This window comes from Synchiropus splendidus, chromosome 3 (genome assembly GCF_027744825.2).
Source record: "Synchiropus splendidus isolate RoL2022-P1 chromosome 3, RoL_Sspl_1.0, whole genome shotgun sequence".
In the NCBI taxonomy this organism is placed as follows: Eukaryota; Metazoa; Chordata; class Actinopteri; order Syngnathiformes; family Callionymidae; genus Synchiropus; species Synchiropus splendidus.
This window is the reverse complement of record NC_071336.1, coordinates 8,127,082-8,143,184: the sequence shown is the minus strand read 5'-3', so window position 1 is coordinate 8,143,184 and position 16,103 is coordinate 8,127,082. Positions and strand designations below refer to the sequence as shown.

Sequence of the window (16,103 nt, the reverse complement as noted above, 5' to 3'; positions counted from 1 at the left end):
TAAGGCTGAGTAAACAAGCTGCCATGTCATACTGTATGCACCGCAGGCCAAACACAGCAGCGTGACCGGTTGAGACCTCCTGCGCGGCAAACAAGCGCTGTAATTATATGCTGCCTGTGCGGCGCTGCAGGTGGAATGTGCTAGTCAAGTCCTTGTTGTCCTACCCACAGACATGAGCTCACCGCGGCTACAGTGGGAGGCGTGGCTGAGCTCCGGTCAGGTCGTCATGGCAACCAGGCACACATGCATCCACTTTGAGTGACACAAATGGGCAATTCAAATGATCGCCCCGAGCCACAAGGTTTGATTGGCCCGTTCTGTGACGGCTCTGTCAACCCTAGTTCGAGAGGCCGCCGCCGGCATACAGGTGCAGCACACACACACGGCGTCTGGTTATAACGCCTGTCAGGGTTAGAAAAATACTCACCATGCTTGTCTGGCGCTTGGCATCCGGCTCAACACTGCAATTAAGGGCCTATCAAATGATTGAAACAGCTGTATCTCAGTCCAAAAATAAACACCTCTTTGTATAACCTGCTCGACAACCTGCCTTGCAAGAGATCGGCTCCTCTTAGTTCTTTCACTCTGACAACTTTTCCCATTGCTGCTTCACGACGGTGCGTGTGAACGTCATCTCCTCTGTGTTGCCAAGGACTGACAGTAAGATCTAGGCAGCGAGATAAAACCCGCTGAGTTGTTGGTTTTTGAAGACTCATGGAACTCATGGAAATATGGAGGCACAACATGAGCAGCCAGGTGCTTCTGATAAGAGCCGATACATGATATGTAACTCAGCTCTTTATCAGATTTTTGGAGTATTGCTCATCATCAGTACTGCAAAATGGTCAGTATAACAAAGGTTTGTGTTCAGTTTGTGTTTCGTGATGGCTCGAAAGTGGGACGTTCATGTTGGAATCATGCCAGGTGTTTTTGATGTAAACATAAAGGTTGCTTTGCTGAGGGGTGCACAGTGATGCTGGTCCGGGCACTGACTATCTTACAGGTCAAACGGAAGGCCGGGATGACACAATAAAGGAGGAACATGGACAGATCCGTGTGCCATAGGGTGGACACAGCTTTCTATTCACAGTCAACAGACTATTGTGATTTTCTGACGGGACAAAAATTATTCCCATGAGCTGGGATTTATAAAAAATATCACCTGCTGGTAGCGTCCTTCAAGTACATAAGAACAAAATAAATCATCGCAGCTAACGGTACACTAACGTCTAGTTATGTTGCACTGTGCTATTTTTTTCTGTTTATGCTCATCCTGTGTGTCCTTTAATCTATTTTTATAAATATTTTACATCATTTATTTTTGTTTGAACCTGGGAAAATCAGTCCATATTTTTCTTCATGTTGGACAAGTATTAAAGTTATATGATCGTGATTATTCAGATAAACCTTCCTCAATTATTCCAATCCCGATCATCACACTATATATGTAAAAATACATACGATATTTCTATAATCATGCATCATTCTTCTTATTCTTATGATTATTATTGTCAGTTATATTTCATTACAGGTACATTGTTTCTTGTATTGTAATTCATTGACAACGAAGAATGAAAGTTACATTCAACAATTTCACTTCCTTGTGAAGGCAGAAAAAACACTTGGATTGAATCATTTTATTACATTAAATTGTTTCATACAAACAATGCATACACACCGGTTTCATATTGCTTCAGACATAGGTTTTCTTTTCAGCTGGAACTCCAGTTAACGACTCAGTAACAAAATCTAAATACAACATTTATGAAAATATAAATCTCTAAGTCGCTCCTGACAATACAAAGAATACCATAGAAACATTCATTACCAGTATGTGAACTATGAGTTGCAAACATAGAAATTATTCAAAGTCATTCAAGTTACTTAAACATACAATGATACCAAATACTGGCGTCCATAGTGTCACATTCAAATATACGCTGAAACTGGCATTCCCATAAATATCGTATCTTTTTATTGATTTCTTTTTTTTCCCGTTATTTTAGCAAAGATAGCACGTTCTCTATAATAAACAAACTCACAGTCAAACACTGGTACAATTTGGTGACAATATAATTACAGTACAGGCTTCAGAGACAATCAAATCAAAGAAAATATCATCAGGACTTTGGCAATTATATTGAATTCACACATATTTTCAAATCCTCTTAATGATGTGAAATGAAAGTCATTTAAAGCTGGACGCTGCTACCTGGTTTAAATAATCCAAGGGCCATTGTCTGAACAAACCAGTAAACAGAGAATAACAATAGCCCTTCAAAGTACACGGGAAAGATCGTCTTGTGTCTGAGGTCAACCTGTCAGGTGTCAGGCTTGTTTTGTAGACATGCTGCTATAAACTATTGCAGTATCAATGCACTAAGCTTAAGCTAACTAGCTTTCACATGTCTAGGCCAGCCTCCCATCAAAAGCTGTTATATTCTGAATGAAATAAATACACAGGCAAAATACTCTAATGTTCTCTAATGCCGCGTACAGCTATTTGTCTAACTGGTTTTCTTCAAAGTATCAGTAACATTTTTGCTCTCTGACCTTTTGATGCTCCCCATCCTCAACATATCTGATTTCTGTATTGTTATTTCAGTTTACGAAACCATGCTCGTGTTGTGTTATTCTAGCACTAAAAGTAAAAGCAAGTATATGGTGATATCATTGAACAGTCTCATTCTGCTTCCTGCCCCTAGTTTTCTCTTAAAACAGTGGTCCCTTTTATTGTGAAAACACCGTCCGATGCAGGAGGCTGGTGTACAATCGAACCACTGGAGCACATCTGATGACTACAGAAATGGAAACGATCGCACCAAAACATTGAGAGCAAAACAGACTGCAGCTGACCATCCGCTGTTACAATTTGTTTTCTATTTTAAAAATGTTGCAGCTACTGTGTTGAACACAAATAAATACCATTACTGTCTTGTGCAGTTTTTTTATTTTCACAGGACGTCAAATAAAAGTATGTATTCTGCAGTTATTTATTCTGTGGTGTATTTCACAAGCATGTAGATTTGTCTTTCTGTATGTATTATTTTGATATTGAATAAACAGCCTTCTGTAGTATTCAAGGTCATTGAGTATAGACCTACAGAAGTTGGCAAAGGCAGATGTAGATTTCTGATGCTTAGTTATCCTAGTTTAGATAAGACAAAATATTTATTGAAATTACGTCCTACAAGTCTGTAAATATAAATAACGATCTCAGTTTGAGATGACAACTGCTTTACCAATACGGACTGAATGGTAAACTGATCTCCCTCCTACACATTGTACTAAACAAGAGGCCTGACTGTCGTATTATTTTAGAATGTCCAACAATGTCGTGCATCTGAAAAAGAAAATGCCAAGTTTAAGGGTGTACTTTCCGAGGCTGAGCAGCATCATGAGGGTTGTATGGAAATATATCGCAACAAGCGGATCTGGGATATTGTGCTCAGTCAATATGTTTACCAGCATCTGAATGTTATTCCACCTGACATACGGTTTACATCCAATTTGGTCATCGTGATTAGGCTAGTGACCCAAAATAATCTTATAATGTTCCTTAAACTGGATGTCTATATATACACAGGTGCGACCAAAGGTGGGCGCACAATTCCATATTTGGATCCATCACTTTAGAATCAGTAGGCTTTCGTACAGACACATCAGACCTTGGCCTTAAAGTTGAGACTTTGATGAGAGTGAAAGCTTACTTAAAACATTGATACAGTTACCGTGATCCTTTACTAACTAGCCACTAGTAAAGTGCTTCTCCTACAGTCTAAATATATTTAGTTGGATATATTACAAGGCCAAATTACTCTGTGTTACTCTGTTTCCACTCATTTGGACAATTGCCACTAGACCTAAAGCAAGTACACTAGTTAAGGCGTGAATGTGCGTGGTACTATGCTACACTATGCTCAACAGTGGTGTATCCCTTAGAACTAACAGTGAACAGATTGGTTAAATTGTCAGTATATTCACATCAAATGTACATTTCTCATACGTTTGTACAGCTACCATTAGATGGAGCCTTATCATCCACCTCTGGAGTCCTCTACCTCCGACCCAGTGACCTTCTCAGTGGCGATTAACATCTGCGCTAGTACTGTATGATGTAACGGTGTGTATACTGTTTTTACAAATTCCCTGCGTTTCCTTAAATACTGCAATCTGCACATTTAGAACTTTTATATTCCAGGCACTCACTTTGATTGCATTAAGCACAACATAACATTTTTGAAGGAGATGCACAAACTGCAGCAGCCAGCAACAACAAAAAAGATATATACACTTGTTCCTTCCTTTTGTACAGGACCGACAGACAAACTTAAGTATTTGTACATATTTGGAATGAGGGACCTATGGCTTCACGTGCACAATGTAAAAAGAAATATAACTTATGTACAATGGCTACATTAACTGGAACGGCCTGGAGTACGTTTGATGAGAACATCAGAATCACAACCTTGTTCTTCAAATGCAAAAAGGACACATCATGGCAAATAATAGATCACATAATCTTTTTATTTTCTTCCAAAACACTGAAATTGAATATAACAGTCTTAAAGTTTAAAGAAAACTACTGTAAGTTGGAAGTAAATCATGTATACTTTAAGTGCAGCTTTTAAATAGTCGGCCCGTTAACTACCCAGAGGGCTGACATCTGCAGCTGAAGTCACGTGGCTGTAAACAAGAATCAACTGCAACCCCAGAGATTCTAACACTTGTAACATACCTTCACCCGTCATCCGAGATACCAATCCTTTTCTGTGAGTGCTCACTGTAACAGCTCAGCTTTTTTAGTAGGTGTCGTTGACTCGCCTTCCCCAGAGTCAGATACATTAATGGGACTGTCCCTGGAGAAGACCTCTGTCGATTCCCTCCAAGTGCAGTCGGCGACAGTCTTAAAGGAATGGTTGCCACACTTGGGTCGCACCTTCTGCGAAGCGTTGTTGACAATCTGTCGGCTGTTTGAGGTGGCTATCTTAATTTTGAGGGCAGCGTCGACACGGTCCACTACCGTGTAAGTGCCGATGCTGCCGTCTTCAAAGCCGATGATAATGTTCAGTGCTCGTTGGGATAGAGACAGGAAGGTGGGGGTCTTGTACAGAGAACACGTGCCGATGCTTTTGCCATCAGCTAGGCGCATCACGATCAGATTTGACACAACACCTGCATCATCGTCCTCCTCACAATTACGGAAGCAGACGTAAACTAGATAGCGCCCATCCCTTGATAACTTTTGCCGCCAAATAATACCAGCCGCATGGACAAGTCTTAGTTTCCCACTGTGAAGGTCAAGAACATTGATGTTCTCGTCTCCTTTGGAGACAATCCCTAATTTTCCATTGGGTGATATTTGGAAGTCCTCTAGGTTTTTCAGGAAATTTGTGGGCAACTGGACTCGTCTGCACACTGACTCATCTGCGACACTCCAGATGAAGACGGTTTCTGTAGATGTGATAAAGACCACGCAGTCGGGGAGGTCAGGAATGAGCTTGAAATTGACGATGGTGATGCCGTCGTCACAGACAAACTTCTTGGACACACTGCCAGACCACAAGCTCACTGCCAAGAGCTTATTTTTAGACGTTCCCACCAGAAATGTGTTTGCTGTGGTGATGAGCGCACTCTGGAGGGTAACTAAAATGTTGCACACTTTATGCCCGGTACCCAGCCTCCAGACTCTTGAGGCATTCTGCTCACAAAGAGACACAACAAACTGGTCATTGTGAGTAATCAGTAGCTGTGATATTTTCTGGCCATTGATGCGAAAGATGTTTTCCCCGGTGCTGGTCTGCCAGATGTATTGGCTTAACTTGTCATCTGACGTCACCATGAGATCCCCTGAGGATGTTAGGACACAATTCTCCACTATCCCCTCATGCTTGAAGACAGTCTCGATAAAGCCGGTGCTGAAGTTCCACTTGTGTACTGCTTCTGAACCATCCATTGTAAACACATAATCCTCTCTTCCAGACAACTGCAATGTTTGTATCTTTTTGCCCGTTTTGTCAATATTTGACATGGCCGTGATAATGTCAATGTCCCAAACGGATAATACTCCACTGCTGGCAACAGAGAGAAGGAGGTTATGGTGCACCGATTTGATGAGTTTCACAATAGCCCCTGAGACCTCAATCAGGCTAGCCATGCATTGACCGCTGTCTCTCCTCCAGACAAAGATGGATGAAGTGTTTTCCATAGAGGCCACGATGCTTTGCCCGTTCTTGGAGAGAACAGCAGCCACAAAGCGCTCACTACGTTTGGCTTTGAACTTCTCAACCATTTTCCACACTTTTGTGTCCAAAACTTCGATACTTCTTGCCTTACAAATGAGAATTGAGCGTTGGTCCTCAGACAACTCAATGCCCACCACCTCGCTGTCGTCCCCCCTGCAATCGTAGTCTTCCATTAGGCGAGGATTGGTGACTTCTTTGGTGTTCCAAACCGACAAACTGCCTTCATTGTCCACCATAACCATTTGTTGAAGGGTGTCTAGGACGAGGATGGACTTGACAAAGCCCCCAGAAAACTCAGAGGTAACTGTTGCCAACTTGTCTCCATTTCCCAGATGAAATATGGATGCAGTATTAAGGTACTGACCACAGAAGGCATACATCCCATCTGGGGAGCACTGGACACAGGTCACTTCATACCAGCAATGGAACTGGTACAGAGGCCATCCATAGAGTAGGTCAATGACATTGACATCTTTGCTGGCCTCGAGCCAAGCCAGAGCGTGGTGGGTGGACAGTGTAAAGCCATTAATAAAGGTCACCCCACCTGTGATGCCGCTATGCTTGGAACCCTTGATTTCGACCTCCGACAAAAGGCAAGACTTGTGATTATCATAGATAAGCAGCGTGTTTTTGGTGGTGGCCACAACCAGATACTTCTCATCTGTAGTGAGCCTGATTCCCAGCACAACAGACCTGGCTGTGTCGATCTGCCGCAGAAGTTGTCTGCTCTCTACATCCCATGTGCTAACAGACCCATCTTCTAAGGCCACAAGGACTATGTTTGGGGCTAGAGTAGGCAAGACCTCCACAATCTGAATGTAGCTGGAGCATAAAGGAAGCCTCTCTGGACTGTAAGTAACATCCATCGAGGAGTGGAGAGGCACAATTGAACAGTACTTGGGGCCGTCTTTGTCACACTCCAGCAGGAGATGCCTAAGCTTGGGCAGAGAAGTAACAACCGGCAAAAGTCTCTGTTGCAGTTCTGCAGACAATGATGCAGGGTTTTTCAGCACTTTAACCTTGATGCTACGAAGTGTGGTTGCCAGGAACTTCAGTTCTTTTTCTTGGGTGTAACTGTAAGCCAGATCTATGTCTGTTAAGGCTTTTTCAAACTGACCAATCTTGATCATGGTGTAGAGCCAGCTGAAGTTCATGATGACGCCGAACATAAGATCGTCAGTGCGCCCGCTCCGGGTAAGGTGGTACACCAACTCTGTCATCTTTCTGTGGTTCACAAAGAAAATGTCAGGCTCAAGAAGGTTACACTGAAAGACCCATGGCTGCTCTGGCGTTTGCCTGTCATAGGAATACTTGTCAGATGATGCCTTCTCATGGGACTGTTGATTGTGGGGGTTTTTGTGATGAGATATGTTCAGGGAAGTAAAATGGTTGTTGTCATAAGTAAATATCTTTTTTCTGCCTCCCGACCAAGCCCCAAGAAAATACTCGGCCAGGAGGCTGTGCATCTGATGGACATCCTCCTCGTTGCTCAGATATAATTTCTGGGCAATGAGGTGCAGGTGTCTGTTGGCCCAAACCATCAGGGTGACGTTTCTCACCTGGCGCTCCACTAGATACCCATCCAGCTCTTCTTTGAGCTTTGCAACCAACTCATAGGAGATCCTCAGAGGATTTCTGAGATATGATGCCACGATGACGTCACCGAGGACAATGTTATCCAGGGACAGAATGTCCTCTAGTTCAACCTCAGTCAAACCTGCCTTTGCCATCGTAATGTAGCCCAACGCTCGAAAGACAAACCTCTGACCCAGTTTATTCTCGACGGAATAAAAAAGATGTTCAATGCTTTCGTGAACAGTGGAGCAGAGAGACTTGTCGTCAACATCTTTGTGAGACCTCCAATGAACAACTTCTCGATATATTAGGTTGACAAACATTGGCAATGTACACTTAGCAAGAGCCTCATTGACATAGATCTGTTGGCCAGAGGTCACCTTCCTCTTCACACCCAGCAACTGTTGCTTCAAGGTCTGGCTGCAGACTTTGCGGTCTCTCTGGATTATTTCCACATAGTATCCCTCGTCATGAATCAAATGTCTTAGCTTTTGAAGGATGCCGTGCTTGTTGGGCAATGTCGAAACAACAATGCGGACTGTTTTTGGAAGATGTATGGGAAGCCACCACAGTTTGCGAGCGTCATCTGAGTCTGACAGCTGCTCCAGCGAATCCAGGACGATAACCAGAGGCCTGTGGAATGAGGATTCCCCAAGAAGATTGATGAAGAGCTCCCTCATCTCCTGGATTTTGTTAGGCAAAAAGTGAATCAGGCAGCGGTAGTTGATTGCAATCTGTTCACAGATGCTCTGGAGTAGGGTTCGCAGGTCGGTGGAGGGCTGACTGGAGCCAATGAAACGAACAATGACCACTGGGTTTGTTTCCGGGCCAATCTCTGTCTGCAACCATGTATAGGCCTGAAAAAGACAAAAAAATGTTGTTTATACACATGACATAAATAATGATATTCTGATAATAAATATGACTTGATATTTGTATTTATTTTTACATGTGCTTTCAGGTTTATAGTCGATAGCTTGAACATCTTCCTTGAGGACCATTCTCAGTCATAACTATGATGACATGCAAGACAACCTTTCTGAAGAAGGTGTCAGTGAGAGTGGAAGAATATCACATTGTAATTCATTGGAAGTGAAACGGAATTTGAAAGGCAGGTAAATGCAATTATAAGCAACACAATATGTTTAGCAAGACACTGTCATCTCAATATCATCTGTGAATGACGGGAGGTGTCATCACATTAACAATATCAAGACACAAAAACAAAGTATGTCATGTTTGCAAACAATTATGCTACGACGAGGATGTGATTCGAACCCACGCATGCACAGCACAATGGATTAGCAGTCCATCACCTTAACCACTCGGCCACCTCGTCTGTTTTTGCATGTTGTTGTCCACTACAAAAAAAAACAACTCGCAATCGAATGTTTTTACAAAGCGTGAGAATGAGTGCGACAGTAAACTCAGAGCTTAAGACGAACAACGTCGAGAGCCCGTCTCAGTGTATTAAACACACATTCCAGTTGACCCACTCGCCCATTGCGGCGGAGCGTTACCCTCTCGAGCCTGATCAACATTATTTTTCAACCGATTCTTGAATTTAAAAGCACGCTACGACGAAGATGGGATTCGAACCCACGCGTGCAGAGCACAATGGATTAGCAGTCCATCGCCTTAACCACTCGGCCACCTCGTCTGTTTTTGCATGTTGTCGTCCTCTACAAAAAAAAACAACTCGCAATCGAATGTTTTTACAAAGGGTGAGAAAGAGTGCAGCAGTAAACTCATGGCTAAAGACGAACAACATCGAGAGCCCGTCTCAGTATATTAAACACACATTCCAGTTGACCCACTCGCCCATTGCGGCGGAGCGTTAGCGTCTCGAGCCTGATCAACATTATTTTTCAACCGATTCTTGAATTCAAAAGCACGCTACGACGAGGATGGGATTCGAACCCACGCGTGCAGAGCACAATGGATTAGCAGTCCATCGCCTTAACCACTCGGCCACCTCGTCTGTTTTCGCATGTTGTTGTCCTCTACAAAAAAAAAAACTCGCAATCGAATGTTTTTACAAAGGGTGAGACAGAGTGCAGCAGTAAACCCATGGCTAAAGACGAACAACATCGAGAGCCCGTCTCAGTGTATTAAACACACATTCCAGTTGACCCACTCGCCCATTGCGGCGGAGCGTTAGCGTCTCAAGCCTGATCAACATTATTTTTCAACCAATTCTTGAACTTAAAAGCACGCTACGACGAGGATGGGATTCGAACCCACGCGTGCAGAGCACAATGGATTAGCAGTCCATCGCCTTGACCACTCGGCCACCTCGTCTGTTTTCGCATGTTGTTGTCCACTACAAAAAAAAAAAAAAACTCGCAATCGAATGTTTTTACAAAGGGTGAGAATGAGTGCGGCAGTAAACTCATGGCTAAAGACAAACAACATCGAGAGCCCGTCTCAGTGTATTAAACACACATTCCAGTTGACCCACTCGCCCATTGCGGCGGAGCGTTACCCTCTCGAGCCTGATCAACATTATTTTTCAAACGATTCTTGAATTTAAAAGCACGCTACGACGAGGATGGGATTCGAACCCACGCGTGCAGAGCACAATGGATTAGCAGTCCATCGCCTTAACCACTCGGCCACCTCGTCTGTTTTCGCATGTTGTTGTCCTCTACAAAAAAAAAAAACTCGCAATCGAATGTTTTTACAAAGGGTGAGAACGAGTGCAGCAGTAAACTCACAGCTAAAGAAGAACAACGTCGAGAGCCCGTCTCAGTGTATTAAACACACATTCCAGTTGACCCACTCGCCCATTGCGGCGGAGCGTTACCCTCTCAAGCCTGATCAACATTATTTTTCAACCGATTCTTGAATTTAAAAGCACGCTACGACAAGGATGGGATTCGAACCCACGCGTGCAGAGCACAATGGATTAGCAGTCCATCGCCTTCACCACTCGGCCACCTCGTCTGTTTTTGCACGTTGTTGTCCTCTACAAAAAAAAAAACTTGCAATTGAATGTTTTTACAAAGGGTGAGAACAAGTGCGGCAGTAAACTCACAGCTAAAGACGAACAACGTAGAGAGCCCGTCTCAGTGTATTAAACACACATTCCAGTTGACCCACTCGCCCATTGCGGGGGAGCGTTACCCTCTCGAGCCTGATCAGCATTATTTTTCAAACGATTCTTGAATTTAAAAGGACGCTACGACGAGGATGGGATTCGAACCCACGCGTGCAGAGCACAATGGATTAGCAGTCCATCGCCTTAACCACTCGGCCACCTCGTCTGTTTTCGCATGTTGTTGTCCACTACAAAAAAAAAAAACTGGCAATCGAATGTTTTCACAAAGGGTGAGAACGAGTGCGGCAGTAAACTCACAGCTAAAGACGAACAACGTAGAGAGCCCATCTCAGTGTATTAAACACACATTCCAGTTGACCCACTCGCCCATTGCGGCGGAGCGTTACCCTCTCGAGCCTGATCAACATTATTTTTCAACCGATTCTTGAATTTAAAAGCACGCTACGACGAGGATGGGATTCAAACCCACGCGTGCAGAGCACAATGGATTAGCAGTCCATCGCCTTAACCACTCGGCCACCTCGTCTGTTTTCGCATGTTGTTGTCCACTACAAAAAAAAAAAAAACTCGCAATCGAATGTTCACAAAGGGTGAGAACGAGTGCGGCAGTAAACTCACAGCTGAAGACGAACAACGTAGAGAGCCCATCTCAGTGTATTAAGCACACATTCTAGTTGACCCACTCGCCCATTGCGGCGGAGCGTTACCCTCTCGAGCCTGATCAGCATTATTTTTCAAACGATTCTTGAATTTAAAAGCATGCTACGACGAAGATGGGATTCGAACACACGCGTGCCGAGCACAATGGATTAGCAGTCCATCGCCTTAACCACACGGTCACCTCGTCTGTTTTTTCAGCTTGTTGTCCTCTACAAAAAAAAAACTTGCAATCGAATGTTTTTACAAAGGGTGAGAACAAGTGCGGCCGTAAACTCACAGCTAAAGACGAACAACGTAGAGAGCCCGTCTCAGTGTATTAAACACACATTCCAGTTGACCCACTAGCCCATTGCGGCGGAGCGTTACCCTCTCGAGCCTGATCAGCAGTATTTTTCAAACGATTCTTGAATTTAAAAGCACGCTACGACGAGGATGGGATTCGAACCCACGCGTGCAGAGCACAATGGATTAGCAGTCCATCGCCTTAACCACTCGGCCACCTCGTCTGTTTTCGCATGTTGTTGTCCTCTACAAAAAAATAAACTCGCAATCGAATGTTTTTACAAAGGGTGAGAACAAGTGCGGCAGTAAACTCACAGCTAAAGACGAACAACGTCGAGAGCCCGTCTCAGTGTATTAAACACACATTCCAGTTGACCCACTCGCCCATTGCGGCGGAGCGTTACCCTCTCGAGCCTGATCAGCATTATTTTTCAACCGATTCTTGAATTTAAAAGCACGCTACGACGAGGATGGGTTTCGAACCCACGCGTGCAGAGCACAATGGATTAGCAGTCCATCGCCTTAACCACTCGGCCACCTCGTCTGTTTTCGCATGTTGTTGTCCACTACAAAAAAATAAACTCGCAATCGAATGTTTTTACAAAGGGTGAGAACAAGTGCGGCAGTAAACTCATGGCTAAAGACGAACAACGTCGAGAGCCTGTCTCAGTGTATTAAACACACATTCCAGTTGACCCACTCGCCCATTGCGGCGGAGCGTTACCCTCTCGAGCCTGATCAGCATTATTTTTCAACCGATTCTTGAATTTAAAAGCACGCTACGACGAGGATGGGATTCGAACCCACGCGTGCAGAGCACAATGGATTAGCAGTCCATCGGCTTAACCACTCGGCCACCTCGTCTGTTTCTCCGTACTGTTGTCCTCTACAAAAAAAAACAACTCGCAATCGAATGTTTTTACAAAGGGTGAGAATGAGTGCGGCAGTAAACTCATGGCTAAAGACAAACAACGTCGAGAGCCCGTCTCAGTGTATTAAACACACATTCCAGTTGACCCACTCGCCCATTGCGGCGGAGCGTTACCCTCTCGAGCCTGTTCAGCATTATTTTTCAACCGATTCTTGAATTTAAAAGCACGCTGCGACGAGGATGGGATTCGAACACAGGCGTGCAGAGCACAATGGATTAGCAGTCCATCGCCTTAACCACACGGTCACCTCGTCTGTTTTCGCATGTTGTTGTCCTCTACAAAAAAAATAAACTCGCAATCGAATGTTTTCACAAAGGGTGAGAATGAGTGCGGCAGTAAACTCATTGCGAAAGACGAACAACGTCGAGAGCCCGTCTCAGTGTATTAAACACACATTCCAGTTGACCCACTCGCCCATTGCGGCGGAGCGTTACCCTCTCGAGCCTGATCAGCATTATTTTTCAACCGATTCTTGAATATAAAAGCACGCTACGACGAGGATGGGATTCGAACCCACGCGTGCAGAGCACAATGGATTAGCAGTCCATCGCCTTAACCACTCGGCCACCTCGTCCGTGTTTGCATGTTGTTGTCCACTACAAAAAAAAATAAACTTGTAATCGAATGTTATTACAAAGGGTGAGAATGAGTGCGGCAGTAAACTCATGGTGAAAGACGTCGAGAGCCCGTCTCAGTGTATTAAACACACATTCCAGTTGACCCACTCGCCCATTGCGGCGGAGCGTTAGCGTCTCGAGCCTGATCAACATTATTTTTCAACCGATTCTTGAATTTAAAAGCACGCTTCGACGAGGATGGGATTCGAACCCACGCGTGCAGAGCACAATGGATTAGCAGTCCATCGCCTTAACCACTCGGCCACCTCGTCTGTTTTCGCATGTTGTTGTCCTCTACAAAAAAAAACTCGCAATCGAATGTTTTTACTAAGGGCGAGAAAGAGTGCAGCAGTAAACTCATGGCTAAAGACGAACAACATCGAGAGCCCGTCTCAGTGTATTAAACACACATTCCAGTTGACCCACTCGCCCATTGCGGCGGAGCGTTAGCGTCTCAAGCCTGATCAACATTATTTTTCAACCAATTCTTGAACTTAAAAGCACGCTACGACGAGGATGGGATTCGAACCCACGCGTGCAGAGCACAATGGATTAGCAGTCCATCGCCTTGACCACTCGGCCACCTCGTCTGTTTTCGCATGTTGTTGTCCACTACAAAAAAAAAAAAACTCGCAATCGAATGTTTTTACAAAGGGTGAGAACAAGTGCGGCAGTAAACTCACAGCTAAAGACGAACAACGTCGAGAGCCCGTCTCAGTGTATTAAACACACATTCCAGTTGACCCACTCGCCCATTGCGGCGGAGCGTTACCCTCTCGAGCCTGATCAACATTATTTTTCAAACGATTCTTGAATTTAAAAGCACGCTACGACGAGGATGGGATTCGAACCCACGCGTGCAGAGCACAATGGATTAGCAGTCCATCGCCTTAACCACTCGGCCACCTCGTCTGTTTTCGCATGTTGTTGTCCTCTACAAAAAAAAAAAAAACTCGCAATCGAATGTTTTTACAAAGGGTGAGAACGAGTGCAGCAGTAAACTCACAGCTAAAGAAGAACAACGTCGAGAGCCCGTCTCAGTGTATTAAACACACATTCCAGTTGACCCACTCGCCCATTGCGGCGGAGCGTTACCCTCTCGAGCCTGATCAACATTATTTTTCAACCGATTCTTGAATTTAAAAGCATGCTACGACAAGGATGGGATTCGAACCCACGCGTGCAGAGCACAATGGATTAGCAGTCCATCGCCTTCACCACTCGGCCACCTCGTCTGTTTTTGCACGTTGTTGTCCTCTACAAAAAAAAAAACTTGCAATCGAATGTTTTTACAAAGGGTGAGAACAAGTGCGGCAGTAAACTCACAGCTAAAGACGAACAACGTCGAGAGCCCGTCTCAGTGTATTAAACACACATTCCAGTTGACCCACTCGCCCATTGCGGCGGAGCGTTACCCTCTCGAGCCTGTTCAGCATTATTTTTCAACCGATTCTTGAATTTAAAAGCACGCTGCGACGAGGATGGGATTCGAACCCAAGCGTGCAGAGCACAATGGATTAGCAGTCCATCGCCTTAACCACTCGGCCACCTCGTCCGTGTTTGCATGTTGTCGTCCACTACAAAAAAAAATAAACTTGTAATCGAATGTTATTACAAAGGGTGAGAATGAGTGCGGCAGTAAACTCATGGTGAAAGACGTCGAGAGCCCGTCTCAGTGTATTAAACACACATTCCAGTTGACCCACTCGCCCATTGCGGCGGAGCGTTAGCGTCTCGAGCCTGATCAACATTATTTTTCAACCGATTCTTGAATTTAAAAGCACGCTTCGACGAGGATGGGATTCGAACCCACGCGTGCAGAGCACAATGGATTAGCAGTCCATCGCCTTAACCACTCGGCCACCTCGTCTGTTTTCGCATGTTGTTGTCCTCTACAAAAAAAACCTCGCAATCGAATGTTTTTACTAAGGGTGAGAAAGAGTGCAGCAGTAAACTCATGGCTAAAGACGAACAACATCGAGAGCCCGTCTCAGTGTATTAAACACACATTCCAGTTGACCCACTCGCCCATTGCGGCGGAGCGTGACCCTCTCGAGCCTGATCAACATTATTTTTCAACCGATTCTTGAATTTAAAAGCACGCTACGACGAGGATGGGATTCGAACCCACGCGTGCAGAGCACAATGGATTAGCAGTCCATCGCCTTAACCACTCGGCCACCTCGTCTGTTTTCGCATGTTGTTGTCCACTACAAAAAAAAAAACTCGCAATCGAATGTTTTTACAAAGGGTGAGAACAAGTGCGGCAGTAAACTCACAGCTAAAGACGAACAACGTAGAGAGCCCGTCTCAGTGTATTAAACACACATTCCAGTTGACCCACTCGCCCATTGCGGCGGAGCGTTACCCTCTCGAGCCTGTTCAGCATTATTTTTCAACCGATTCTTGAATTTAAAAGCACGCTGCGACGAGGATGGGATTCGAACACAGGCGTGCAGAGCACAATGGATTAGCAGTCCATCGCCTTAACCACACGGTCACCTCGTCTGTTTTTGCATGTTGTTGTCCTCTACAAAAAAAATAAACTCGCAATCGAATGTTTTCACAAAGGGTGAGAATGAGTGCGGCAGTAAACTCATTGCGAAAGACGAACAACGTCAAGAGCCCGTCTCAGTGTATTAAACACACATTCCAGTTGACCCACTCGCCCATTGCGGCGGAGCGTTACCCTCTCGAGCCTGATCAGCATTATTTTTCAACCGATTCTTGA

The 16,103-nt window shown here is 44.6% G+C and overlaps 1 protein-coding gene and 19 non-coding genes across 22 annotated transcripts in view; all 20 read right to left on the bottom strand.

Moving 5' to 3' along the window:
* Window positions 1-1,641: 1,641 nt before the first annotated feature.
* Window positions 1,642-16,103, bottom strand: part of LOC128756411 (NACHT and WD repeat domain-containing protein 2) — a 60,874-nt gene continuing 46,412 nt past the window's right edge. For all 3 annotated transcript variants that reach the window (XM_053860907.1, XM_053860908.1, XM_053860909.1), the window contains one exon: window positions 1,642-8,677. In XM_053860907.1, the coding sequence (XP_053716882.1) occupies window positions 4,781-8,677 (3,897 nt within the window). In that variant the 3' untranslated portion in view covers window positions 1,642-4,780. The remainder of the gene's footprint in view (window positions 8,678-16,103) is intronic.
* On the bottom strand, window positions 9,078-9,159 carry trnas-gcu (transfer RNA serine (anticodon GCU)). The gene has a single exon. It is a non-coding gene; the product is annotated as a tRNA-Ser (tRNA).
* trnas-gcu (transfer RNA serine (anticodon GCU)) lies at window positions 9,399-9,480 on the bottom strand. The gene has a single exon. It is a non-coding gene; the product is annotated as a tRNA-Ser (tRNA).
* Window positions 9,720-9,801, bottom strand: trnas-gcu (transfer RNA serine (anticodon GCU)). Its single transcript has one exon. It is a non-coding gene; the product is annotated as a tRNA-Ser (tRNA).
* trnas-gcu (transfer RNA serine (anticodon GCU)) lies at window positions 10,040-10,121 on the bottom strand. The gene has a single exon. It is a non-coding gene; the product is annotated as a tRNA-Ser (tRNA).
* On the bottom strand, window positions 10,364-10,445 carry trnas-gcu (transfer RNA serine (anticodon GCU)). Its single transcript has one exon. It is a non-coding gene; the product is annotated as a tRNA-Ser (tRNA).
* trnas-gcu (transfer RNA serine (anticodon GCU)) lies at window positions 10,685-10,766 on the bottom strand. Its single transcript has one exon. It is a non-coding gene; the product is annotated as a tRNA-Ser (tRNA).
* trnas-gcu (transfer RNA serine (anticodon GCU)) lies at window positions 11,005-11,086 on the bottom strand. The gene has a single exon. It is a non-coding gene; the product is annotated as a tRNA-Ser (tRNA).
* Window positions 11,326-11,407, bottom strand: trnas-gcu (transfer RNA serine (anticodon GCU)). Its single transcript has one exon. It is a non-coding gene; the product is annotated as a tRNA-Ser (tRNA).
* On the bottom strand, window positions 11,966-12,047 carry trnas-gcu (transfer RNA serine (anticodon GCU)). Its single transcript has one exon. It is a non-coding gene; the product is annotated as a tRNA-Ser (tRNA).
* On the bottom strand, window positions 12,286-12,367 carry trnas-gcu (transfer RNA serine (anticodon GCU)). Its single transcript has one exon. It is a non-coding gene; the product is annotated as a tRNA-Ser (tRNA).
* trnas-gcu (transfer RNA serine (anticodon GCU)) lies at window positions 12,606-12,687 on the bottom strand. The gene has a single exon. It is a non-coding gene; the product is annotated as a tRNA-Ser (tRNA).
* trnas-gcu (transfer RNA serine (anticodon GCU)) lies at window positions 13,248-13,329 on the bottom strand. The gene has a single exon. It is a non-coding gene; the product is annotated as a tRNA-Ser (tRNA).
* On the bottom strand, window positions 13,563-13,644 carry trnas-gcu (transfer RNA serine (anticodon GCU)). The gene has a single exon. It is a non-coding gene; the product is annotated as a tRNA-Ser (tRNA).
* On the bottom strand, window positions 13,881-13,962 carry trnas-gcu (transfer RNA serine (anticodon GCU)). Its single transcript has one exon. It is a non-coding gene; the product is annotated as a tRNA-Ser (tRNA).
* Window positions 14,203-14,284, bottom strand: trnas-gcu (transfer RNA serine (anticodon GCU)). Its single transcript has one exon. It is a non-coding gene; the product is annotated as a tRNA-Ser (tRNA).
* On the bottom strand, window positions 14,526-14,607 carry trnas-gcu (transfer RNA serine (anticodon GCU)). The gene has a single exon. It is a non-coding gene; the product is annotated as a tRNA-Ser (tRNA).
* trnas-gcu (transfer RNA serine (anticodon GCU)) lies at window positions 14,846-14,927 on the bottom strand. The gene has a single exon. It is a non-coding gene; the product is annotated as a tRNA-Ser (tRNA).
* trnas-gcu (transfer RNA serine (anticodon GCU)) lies at window positions 15,161-15,242 on the bottom strand. Its single transcript has one exon. It is a non-coding gene; the product is annotated as a tRNA-Ser (tRNA).
* Window positions 15,479-15,560, bottom strand: trnas-gcu (transfer RNA serine (anticodon GCU)). The gene has a single exon. It is a non-coding gene; the product is annotated as a tRNA-Ser (tRNA).